This window comes from Orbicella franksi, chromosome 6 (genome assembly GCF_964199315.1).
Source record: "Orbicella franksi chromosome 6, jaOrbFran1.1, whole genome shotgun sequence".
Taxonomy (NCBI): Eukaryota; Metazoa; Cnidaria; class Anthozoa; order Scleractinia; family Merulinidae; genus Orbicella; species Orbicella franksi.
In genome coordinates this window covers 12,432,620-12,444,899 of record NC_138150.1, presented here as the reverse complement: position 1 = coordinate 12,444,899, position 12,280 = coordinate 12,432,620, and the positions used below count along the sequence as shown (strand labels likewise).

Here is a 12,280-nt window from a genome sequence, read left to right as displayed (position 1 = left end):
TTTTACAAACAATTCTTGGGAGATCCCCTTTTATAATTTTATAATTTCTACTTTGTATCTATGTAATGGAGATCAATCATGATAATACTTATTGTTAAGCTGATTAATGTAACTGATATATCTGATTCCTGATGTATCTTATTAGTTATGTAATTGATATGAGTCTTCCATGTCATTTGTTCATCAATTAAGTACCAACATGAAGACATTTTGTCCCTTTGACCTGCTCCATTTTTTTTTATTGTTGATTGTGACTGTCTGGCATGTTAATTCTTCCTTCTAGTTTTAATATCATGAAATTTGTTTTACTAACAATCAGCATTAGTTTGTTGGAATCTTACCATTGTGACACTTTGATGATCTCTTGATTGGCTATTTGTAGCATTTGATTAAGGTTTTTGTACTGGAAGAATAAATTTGTACTGTCAGCAAATAGAACATATTAAAATAAATCAGAGCTTCTAAAAATATTATTTTGTATATATGGAATTTAAAGCCTTCATAGTCTTCACACTTAGCGCACAAGATTTTAGTATCAAATAACAACACCTATAAATATGATGGAAATATTAGATGAGAACAAGTGAATTAGAATCTTGCAGCAAATTAAGGAATGCCAAAGTTTCCTACACATGCAATTTGTCTTAATAGAAATGAAGAACAATCAGCAAAAAAAGTGAAGCGACATTTTCGTGACTGGTCATTTGTTTACTTTTCTTGCTTTTTTTTTAAACTAGTTAACCATACAGTCAGTAAATAGTACTTAACATTGAAATATATCACTCAAGACAAAGGAACGGTATTCTTCCCTTTTTTCTTTCCTAATTTCTTGACCCCATGAAGAGCCTGTTCTGCATTTGGCTACAAAATGAACACTGATTGATCATTGTTTCTTGAATATTGCGTGTTATTTGAGATTACTCAGTCTGCATTTTGTACATAGTCTGCCTTTTGTACCTGGTCTGCAGTCTGCAGTTTACATTTTGTACTGACCGATTTCCCTTTCCTGTTTTGGGTCTCATGCTTGAGTATGTTTGTACCCACATCAAGTACTCGGTTCTATGAAGGAAGCTGTGATATGATTGGCTCTGTGTGAAGGCATTATGAAATTATGAGTTGGGAAGGAAGGAATGAATTGTGAAAAAAAATTGTTTGAGTTACATAGCTGCACATGTTAATTGGCAACAACAAAAGCTGCATTGTAAATAAGAATGTATGGTGTTGTTTTTTGAAAAGTCTGAAATTTCTTGTTGGAATCATGTTGAAATCAGTCTCAAATCAGAATTGGTTTTGCATGCAGCTTACCCCATTTTGGCAGTTTTCGCCCAACAGTTCACAGGAACCCATTTAAATTCCTGGGTGGAAATAGTCACTAGTGGAGTAAAGCATTCAGCCCAAGAGCACAACACAGCTGCTTTCTTATATTTTAAGTATTGCATTGTTTACAATTGTTGAAAAGCTTTGTTGACGCACGTGATGTGTTTGCTTGTAATACTTGTGAAAATGAGTTCCAACACATAAGATGCATGTATAGTAAACAGTTCATTTTACATATTTTACATAAAGCGTGCGCATGTGTTCATTTATGCATGGGCTGGGGATGCTTCAGACACTGAGTGAGAGTTTTAAATAACTGGCCCAGAAACCCTTGAAATTACTATTCATTTGCATTAAGTCGTATTTTTGTTTCCCTTTACAGGCTCGTGATGGACTTCATCATCTAGTCGTGTGCAAAGGACCATCTGTTATAATATTTTCAATTTCTGTAAAAGATGGGATCTCTATTCAAAAGCCGCAACACAAAATAATGCAAGGTTTGCACAGGATGCCAATTACAGGCCTGGCTTGTACAAACAATGGGACTGTCTTTACCTCCAGCTTAGATGGTTCAGTGCAAACATGGACTGTTGGTAACGATGGTATTATTTTTATAAAATGTAGCTGTTTTGTTTGAGGCTACCAGTGTTACATGTAATAATACATAGGTATGGTGAATCATTGAAGTTTTTTTGCTTTTTTCATGAAAGAAATAGAAGACCGACTTCCTAAGAAGTCAGTCAATTGAGTCTTCCTCCTTCATTGCATTTTTGGGTTTGTGGAATTTTTAATTTTCGGCTGTTTATAATTCCAGTTGAAACTGAATTATTTATTGTTTTCGTCATCATAAGATAAATATGTTCCGAGCATATTTATTGGTTCTTCACTAGTCGAAGATTTAAAATGTTATCTTTGTAAAGACGTGAGGATCCTAACCGAAGTCCACACAGTCACTTGTGGCATGTGCGAATGATGAAAACAAAATACAACTCTGCAATGCACTATGGACTCAAGTATTTTGGGCGACCTTTTGATTTAATCTGATAAAATATGCTAACAGTTCGTCTATTGTCTACTCTTTCATGTAATAAATGAGGCATCATATAAAAGCTCAAGTAATTTGAAAGGATTTACACTAATCGTAAAATTGCACCCCCAACGTCCTCGTGCAATTTTGAGAGATATTTGGAATATCACTCAAAGTGTAAATCGTTTTGCACTCGCATTCATAGGATTACCTATAGTAATTTATTGCCAAAATGTAGACTCACATACTGTACTTGAATTGTTGTGGTGAAAGTTTGTCAAGTTTGTATTTGACTTCGATTTTTGTTACATTCCTTTGTGTCTGTGATTTTTATTTTCAGGTTTACTGAATGGGACAAGTATTTTTGTTTTGCAGATGGAAGGTCAACAACTGCGATTAATTATGATTCAAAGAAAGGCTTCATGTGCACTGGCATTGGAGTTTCTGCTAATACTGTCTTCCTTGCATTGTTCCTCTCTCCCTCAAACTACACGCAGCAAAGTCTGGAGTCTCATCAAATTTATGTAGGTCATTTATGGTGATTCTCCTCAATTGCATTGCACATACCTACTGTGCATACTTTTAGCGTCATAAGCACACACTCAAGAACGCGCGCACATATACAACATCAAGGGATTTCCTTCAAGCTAAGCCCAGCAGCGAAATAAATGCTCGTTTTCTCATATAGAAGCATAGTGACTTATATCTTTTATTACATAATTTTTGTGTCCAAATTATCCTCTACAAGTTAAAAAAGTTATAAAAAATTGTTCAGAAGGAGAGAAAGATATAACTAAAAAGTGTGCAGAAAACCGTTTCCCAGTCGTGGATGCAAATATGACCTTTAAAACAATGACTTGAGAAACGCTTTCAGTCAATACCGCTTAAAATTGTGTGAATGTGTCATAAATTATAACATTGTTTCGTATGCTTGAGACGTTTTACCTATCAAGTTTTTTTTTAACTGTTTCTCTAGAAAACTTAGCTTCCAGCTTCTGCAAAATGTAAGATGAAATGATGAAATAACACGCGTGATTAGGCATAAAGGGGGTAAAATTGGCCTATGATATCTCCTTTGCAAGCATGATGACCTATCTTTTTTATTGTATTTTTCGAAACAGTGCATGCCTAGTTATGACTGCACAAACGTGTACATTATTAATGTGGCTGAATGGTGCAAAATGAGAGAGAGTACCATCTCATATTCGTTTGTCAGCTGAAACAAATGGCTACCACAAGAAAGTAGTCTGGTTATGTGTCGTATGTGTGTATAAAAGATAGCAGCTCTTACAAAGTGACGTGCCTTTCTGTAGCCACCCAACCAACAGTTTTGATAGTCATTGTTAACCGGTCACAGTGCAAGGTTTTGGTGACGGTTATATTAGGCCCCCTTGAACAGTTTTGAGCATGGTGATGGGTACGCTGGCGGCTGTCATAATCATTTTATGGGAGGAAAAGCAAGTGCAAGTTTAAAACTTAAAAAAGAAGACATTTTCGATCTGGAGTCCTGTGATCCATTTCCTACATGTAAAACTGAAACCCAGATCGACAAAATGTTGTATTCGATTTATAGTTTGCTTACATCGTTCCCGTTTATTGTAACTGTTGAAGCAGGATCGCCAATAGAGACTGCAAAACAATGCCGAACAACATGACAAATCTGAAGTGAGTTGTTGTTATGCCACGCCAAAATCCTCACATTTCCTTTGAATTGTACTTGAACGCAATTTAATTAGACCGATTTTAGAGTCAGTAATATGAAATAGCTGCTTTTGAGAATCAAACCAGAATGGATGATTTGTGTAAATAAATGTGATGGTTTCTGTGCAGTGTCCAGAATTGAGTATTTGCGAAAGTGACTTGTTAACTGCAACAATGACTAATCGTGTAGCAAATTTTGAAATTTTCTTTACAAGAGTATTGCTGTTATCCCAATTATTTGTTGTTTCAGATACAGTTCGTTAACATTGCATGGGGTTTGCCATCAGTAGCTCGTCTACTGAACTGTCAAAATGTTCAACTGGAAAGAAGGTGGGATGTATCCAAAGCTGTGCAGCACTTCATTTTTTACACTGATCTTCCAGAGGAGCTCAATCTGGCATTGACCATGAAGGCTTTGGAGACCTGTTCGTTTCCCGAGTTAATAATCAGACATCATGTGTTTTCTGTTATGCTGGTTGTGGCACGGCAGCAGGAAAGTGAGCTTGGTTGTAATGAGTCACAGCTGAATGACTTTGCAGCCCAGCTTGAACGCACTGTAAACTGCATGTACAAACGCTTGGTTACTGCGACATTAATTAGCTGGTTAGAAGGAAGAGAAGAAGGAACTGTCAATCATTCAGGTTAGAGAAGCAACTTATATGTACTCTTTATTCCCTTACATACCACGTGACTACTTTAACTTACTCTGTGTACTTGGTTGACTTTGCCGTAAAGACCTCGGAACACCTGTTTATAATAAACTGATCCAAAGAAAAACAAAATGGCCGGCGTGAACTCGCATTTCGCCAGTGTTTCTGAATCGGAAATGCTGACAATACAAGTAGATTCTGTACCAGAGAATACAAAGAAGGCTATGAAATTTGACCTGAAAGTTTTCAAATAATTGAAAAGACTTACTGACGTTCGACTTTCGAGCAGTTTCAGGACTTGACCTCGCCGGGCAATCACAGATTTCATCAATCTAAGCAAACCCTACCGGAAAGTCGCTCTTCATTCGGCATTGGCAGAACTGAATACCGCAGGGTTCATCAGCAAAAACATCAAGTGCTTTTAAACAAGTCTCAAGTAGAACGTCTGTGTGTAAGGAAACATCCATTTTTGAGTTATTTTTTTGTAAAAAAAAACCTCTTAGTCGGCGCGTCGGGTATGTTATGGACGTTCAATGGATGAGTGAGTGAGAGTGAGTGAGTGAGTGAGAGTGAGTGAGTGAGTGAGTGAGTGAGTGAGTGAGTGAGTGAGTGAGTGAGTGAGTGAGTGAGTGAGTGAGTGAGTGAGTGTCACACCAATCAGATTGGATCTACTATAAACAGCCAATCAAATTTCTTGTTGTAAAGGTAAATGGTATGTGAGAAGATTTGTTCCCGATAGACTTCAGAACGGCCATATTTATTCTTCTATAAAAGAGGAGGAAGTATTCATATATTGGGTTTACTTCGACATTTTCTGTGGGTTAGGCTGAGGATTTTAGTTAAATGAACCAGATGAGCCTTGAGGTTTGAAACAGTTCGTGAGTTAGTAGTACGCAAATGGAACGGGACATTTTCATTTTTAGTTACAAAGGTAACTTGATACTTTTGTTTTTCACAACGAGTAAATTCAATTAGAGGTCACGAATCGTCGCTTCTAGTTCTTAGGACATGTTTTAGAGGGGACGAGACTTCAGATTTGAAACAGTTCTAACATTTGCAATAGTAAGTGCGGGTAACGATTGTTTTGTTTTTGTTGCATGCAAATATAACGAGATATTTTTGTTTTTTAGTTACAAAGTGTAATTTGACACTCTTGTTTTTCACAAGGGAGTAAATTCAATTAGAGCGGACGAATCGTCACCACTCTTTCCCACGAGATGTTTGCTATCTTTAGTAACAAATGGTAACTTAACACTTTTGTTTTCATATGGGAGTAAATGCAATTAGAGCTGACAAGTTATCGGCTATTGTTCCCAGGATATCATACAAAACAAAGCTTTCATTTCTGGACGGTTTTTACGTCTCTGCAGTAGCAGTTTAATAGTTTTATTTGATGACTTTCATTTCAGTCCGATATTTTTAAAGGTAAAAAGTATGAAAACTGTTCAAATGTTCTTTGAAGACTGCGCGGCACCAAGTTAAAGTGCAATTTAATTAAATCAGACTTTCAACGTGTCAGAGGTTTTTCTTTTTTTCTATTTTCGGTGAAGTTGTGTTGTGTTGTGTAAAAAGAGTAAACTTACGACTCGTATAAAATGCGAAAAAGTCTCTCAATTAACTTGAGTATTTTGGAGCAAAAATTCCTCTTGGGAGTTGGAAGGGTTATGTGATCGGTGACTGAGGGAGTTATGCATGTGCGCGTGTCACACCAATCACAGTGCGGGTTGTATCAAAGAACGAATCAAACTGCCTGTTAGAAAATAAAATGGTATCTACATTAATCTGGAGACGTGTCAGATTACTGTAGTTTGTTCAGTCAAACATTTTATGGCTTACTATTTAGCTATCTTACCATGACCGATGTAACATCGCATGTACATCATAAATTCCCAGTTTGTTTCTTGCTGTACATCACAACCAAAAAAACTTGTCAAATTAACCAGGTCGTTACTGTAAACAGCTTCATGAATGCTCTCATCTCCGACACTTCACACAAAAAAATAACTCTTGCACGCCTTGCGTGCCTATGTTTCACCACAGCTGTCCTGTGCACACGTACAATTTCGGGTTGATCCTTCGCCCACTGCTCTTTCAATTTTCATTTCAAGTGAAAATGAAAACTTTGATTGAACGGTGAAACTGTTTTGCAAGCAGACTTTCGATTTAGATTGCGATTTGAACGGCGTTAACAGGACATTTTGCTAGATTGTGACGAGGATTTTATATTCTGCCTTTGTTCACCTCGATTTCAAAGAATCTTTGTTAATTATTGCTATTCTTGTTATAAGGGCCATGTGTCTCGCGTAGAATATTTGAAGGATTGTATTTTGAGCCTTATACCCCATTCACACCAACGGGTCAAACTTGTTTAAAAGTTGTTTAACTAAACAGGGTTAAAAGTTAGCTGCTCATACTGCGCACGCCCTACAACTTAACACGGTAGAAACCTGTTTGATTGAAATATGTTAGCAGGTGGTTTAAAATTTGTCTTTTCAAAATGACTGCAAAGCGTAATCAACAAATTAGAAAACTCTAAACCTGATTTGGTTAAACTAGTTTAGTTAGTGTGAATGGGGCATTAGATACAAAGACTTATGAGAATGAGGATGACAGTCTCCATTTCCCCTCTTCTTCCTTCCCATCAGCCCCTTCCATGCGTGCAAGTTTCACGTAGTATCCAGCTCTCAACTCTCGCCTTTAACGTGGACGAAAGAGACTAATCAGACTAACTGGAATTAATGCCGTGTGTTAAGTGAAAGAGCTTTGTACGACTTAAAATTGATTTCTCTCTACAGACTCGGTGTCAGCCCTTGTAATGTGCGACTGGTTGGTAATGAATGTTAATGACTCAGCTGCGCTTGATCTTGTTGCTAAAGTGTATCAAGCCTGTTGTGATGCGGAGGGTTTAAACAAGTTAACGACGCTTAGTAAAGAACGCCAGGCAAGTGTCAAGGAAAGTCTTTTGAAGAGATCTTTGCCTCAAACGCAAGTCTCAGTTATCAATTCTGTCAACTTGCAGAGCAATACTGAGGTTATGACAGAGCTTACGCAATCAACGGAAACCTCTGATGTAGTTGATATTTCTGTTTTGGAAGATGAAACTACAAGTTTGGTTGCCTTGCCTATCAGAGAAACATGCTCAGTTTGCGAGGCTGCTATTGCTGTAGAAAGTTTGAACTACGGAACATGCCTTAACGGACACAGGTGGCCGCGTTGTAGTGTTTCATTTACTGTTTGTACTGAACTAGCCGGGAGACGCTGTCAAGATTGTACTAGATGTGTTTCAACTCCAAGTCTCGGATCATCTCGTTGGTTGCGTGGCCTTTTTCAGTTGACATCTAAGTGTCCTTTCTGTTTCGGCTTCTTTCGTTAATTTTGTCATCCTCGTAGCTGGATTAATGTGTGCAACAGACTGTCAGTGATTTTATCGGGGAAAAGTCATGGACTTTCATTGGAAAAGTGTTGTCTGTGGCGACCATGTAATATTTAGCCAATATTTTCCCGTTGTGTGATCGGCATCACCAGACCCTCGCCAGTAGTAGGCACGAAGTCGATGAAACATTATCCATTTTAAGAGCAATTCTCCAGGAAAGTGAAGCAAAGTTGGACATGAAAAATTTTAAACCCCCCTTCATTTTTTGTGTGGAGGTAGGTTACCTTGGGGGATAAACAAAAACAACCATATTTGGATCGGCAGATGTATCGTTGCCATGGTAACCGCACTAGTTGACGTCGGCCTCAGGACCATGTTTTGAGCAAAAGTTCCACTCTCAAAAAGTAAAAGTAAACGAGTCTGATTCTCGGGTGCATGTGAACCAATTCAAATGAAATTTATACAGATGGTAGAGCCACTCTCCCAGTTTATAAAATTTGCCGTTAAAATATTTTGGGTTTTATAAGCATGGAGAAAATGCTCGTCTTACTATGTTCCCTGTCAGCCATTTAGACCAGCAGGAAAAACAAGCACAACCATATTCGTAATTTCCCTGAAAGTACTCTTTCCTCATAAACCAAATTATCAGCAGAGATTACACAGATGTTGACATTTCTAAATATAAAATCAATTTGGGGAAAACTATATTCTGGCCATGGGTGCTGAAGACACCTGGGGCAAATTGCAAAAAAAAATGCAAAATTGGTTATTTTGAGGGCGCCAGTATTTGGCTCAAACAGGCTTTAGAGAGAGAAAATCAGCTTCAAAAGTATCTTTTATCATCTTGTCTGTTACCTACATTTAGTTAATAAGGTTTTGGCCGACAGATTTGATGAAATATAAATTGATACAAAACCTACCTTGAAGGTTTTGGGAATTTCTTCAGGATGTTTTCGTCGCGTGGTTCTCTCCAGCGTCTCTCCTTCGCTCGCTCCATTTTCTTGACCAAATCTAGCGCAGACTCTAATCTAACGGTTACTCCCATCGAATATCTAGTTTGCCGTGTTTCAGACCAGAGATGATGATACAAGTAACGCGGCGCATACACTTGACAAAGAATAGTTGACAAGGTCAAAACATGGTCGTAATACTTGCGATTTCTGCCGTCGAGCACCTAAATTCATCAATATTATCCAACCAGGAAGCAATGTAAATGTGTCGAGATCAATCTCCAAAGCAAATGCATGCCTTTGAACAATCCTAAGTAACGTCTTTGGCTAAAATCGAGTCAGATATTGCGATAGTCGATAGGCCAACAATGGTGAATAAACTGAACGCGTAGGCCGGAAGTCCGAGAAGCACGACTGCTGACCAGATGTAACACAATGTAATGGGATGTAACACCGGATGTAAGTGTAATGATATCCTCTTGTAATGGGGTTGTTTTACAATGGCAATGGTGAAGAAAGCCAAAACAAAAACAACGAAACCGAAAAACCGAATAAAAGCATCAAAGAAAAATTAAACGTTGGGCAATCTCATACCCTGGGAAACTAGGAACAAGGTTGAAATGTTTAGGTGCAAAGTCTAACTCGGATTCATACTTACCACAGGACCCCACGTTGAATTTTATTTTTAGTTGAATGGGTACAAATCTAATCTGCATTTTTGGCGCGCACAACATGAATTTGCCTTTTTTTTTTTTGCATACCTGTATAGACAGACAGAGTTCGAACGTCCAAGAGTTCTTAGAAAAATTAAGTTCCTTGTTCTCATTGAAGCCTGCACATCATTTGTTGTTAACGAAAACCTGAACATATTTTAACACCTGTCAGTGCTCCTGGATTTACTGTAGCTAAACCAAAAGATGATAAATGGTATCCCCTGTTATATAAACTTGATCCAGTGTAGTAAAGTCAATGGAGGTAATCAGGTTGCGTAAAACGATCTGTGAAGCGCTTTTCTTTTGTCCTCTTTATTCACCACTGTAAAACAGTCATAAAAGCGGATCACAAAAGGCAGCCACAAAGGCGAAAGACAACAGTACACACAGTACACGTTTCAACACCATTCCCGTGCTCGCACTATCCCTGATGTATACTTTGACATGTACAACCGCTGTCCTATTATACTACATTCCCTCTCTTTTTTCGCTTAGATAGTTAACCTCGAAAAACAGAAACATTACAAACTTCCAGTTTGTTTATACACTGTAAAAGTTCAGTTCAAATCCAAATGTTCAAGACAAAAGTCACACTAAGCATAAAAATAGCCTTTGCAGTTAAGCTCATAAAACAACATTTCAATGTCACTCGTGCAATAACAGCGAACAATAATATTACAATGCAAATGTCTCTAGTTTTAGTACAGAACATAGTCACTCAGAGCCTTCGGACGGTTCGTAATTCTGCCGGATCTCCTCACAGGCTGCTCAGCTGAAGGTACAGCAGAAGGTACATCTTTTGGTTGTGATTCAGCGGTTGGTACTTGATCCTCTGCCATTGGTGGCGTCTCAAATGGCTTAGGTTCAGTCCGTGGTTCAGCATCCTGTAGCTGCGTTTCCTGTGCTTTTGGATCTGGCATATTGAAGGGCTTAATATGCTGAAGGTTGCGTTTCTACTGAACACCTTATGGTGATCGCAACACTACCTGGTCTCCATAACGAGATATCACCTGATATGGTTCCTTCTCATAGCAAGGTGACAGCTTATTATCTTTCTTCTTCTCAAGTAGAACACTGTCTACCTCTCTCACATTTCGGTCTTTGGCGTGGAACTTCTTGTCAACATAGTCCTTGTTAAACTGCTTTCTCCGAGTGTTCCGATCACGGACGGTTTGGCCACCTACTTCTACTTCCTCCTCTTCAACATTGACTAGCTCAGGCATTTTAGTTGTCAGCTTTCTTCTAAATAGTAACTCGGCAGGACTCTTTCCTGTAGTTGAATGTGGCGTGGACCTGTACGCCAAAAGGAACCTGTTTAGCTCCTCTCTCCAATTCTTTCCTTCTGCATGAGCTGCTCTCATGGACTTTAGAAGCGACCTGTTCTGCTTCTCTACTTCGCCATCAGCTCTTGGCCATAGAGGTGTCGTGTAACGGTGTTCAATCCCCATTTCATTCAGATAATCTTCTACCTCTTTAGACACAAGATTTGAACCATTGTCGGTACGCAGACCTTTAGGTAGTCCATGTCTTGCAAATTGGGCATCCAAGCAATGAATGATGGTTTTGCTGGAGGTTGTTCGGATAACATCAACTTCCATCCACCGGCTGTAATAATCAACGAGAACTAACAAGTGTTCTCCAGAGGGTAACGGACCCATTAGATCCACAGCTACTTCTTCCCATGGCTTGTTGGGTAATGGTGTTGACTTCAATGGTGGGGGTGGAACGTTCTTGGTAACCATCTGGCACCCGTAACACTGCACATATTCTCTCGGCATCACGATCCATAGCAGGCCACCAGACCTTTTTTCTAAGTCTTTCCTTTGTTTTTACGACTCCCTGGTGCCCCTCGTGTACCAAACTGACAACTCTCTTGCGAAGTGCTTGGGGTATAACAATTCTTGTTCCCCGTAGAATCACATGACCGATAAAGTCAACTCATTGCGCACTGGCAAATACTGCTTTGGAGCTTTGTCCCATTTTCCTTGGATGAGGCAATTCCTGACTGTTTGCAACTCTGAGTCTTGTTCTGAGACTCGTTCAATCTCTTTGATTCTCAATGCAACAGGGACAGCATGTAGCGCTATCATGCGTATGTATCCATCATCTTCCAGGGACTGATCTGAAGCAGGTATCTTAGCCAGTCGGGAAAGGGCATGTGCGATGTTTTTTCGTGAAGGCACATAACAAACTTGATAGTTGTACGGTTGTAAAGGCAGAACCCAGCGCTCTATTCTGGCTGAAGGGTTAGACTTCCTTGAGTAGATGACTTTAAGTGCTTCATGGTCTGTCACCAGATCAAACTGTTGGAGCCCGCACAAGTAGAGGTGGAAGCGTTCACACGCCCAGACTAAGGCTAGTGCTTCCTTCTCTGTCTGACTATAACGACGCTCCACTTTTCTCAAACTACGACTGGCATAACAGACGGCACGGCTTTCCCCATTCTTTTCTTGCACCAGCACAGTGCCGAGGCCAACTGGACTTGCGTCAGCAATAACACGGGTGGGGATGTCCTTATCGAAGTAAGTTAGGACTGGTGCACTTGCAAC

General features: G+C 39.1%; 1 protein-coding gene across 3 annotated transcripts in view; it reads left to right on the top strand.

The window, feature by feature from the left end:
- The window catches only part of LOC145489631 (general transcription factor 3C polypeptide 4-like), a 45,380-nt gene extending 34,707 nt beyond the window's left edge, over positions 1–10,673 (top strand). The window contains exons 5-9 of one of the 3 annotated variants that reach the window (XM_081468642.1): positions 1,700–1,910; positions 2,720–2,868; positions 4,296–4,686; positions 7,491–7,636; positions 7,715–10,673. In XM_081468642.1, coding sequence (XP_081324768.1) covers positions 1,700–1,910; positions 2,720–2,868; positions 4,296–4,686; positions 7,491–7,636; positions 7,715–8,068 — 1,251 coding nt within the window. In that variant the 3' untranslated portion in view covers positions 8,069–10,673. Of the gene's footprint in view, positions 1–1,699; positions 1,911–2,719; positions 2,869–4,295; positions 4,687–7,490 lie in introns of all 3 variants that reach the window. The other 2 variants (XM_081468641.1, XM_081468643.1) reach the window with 2 other exon arrangements.
- The last annotated feature ends 1,607 nt before the right edge of the window (positions 10,674–12,280 follow it).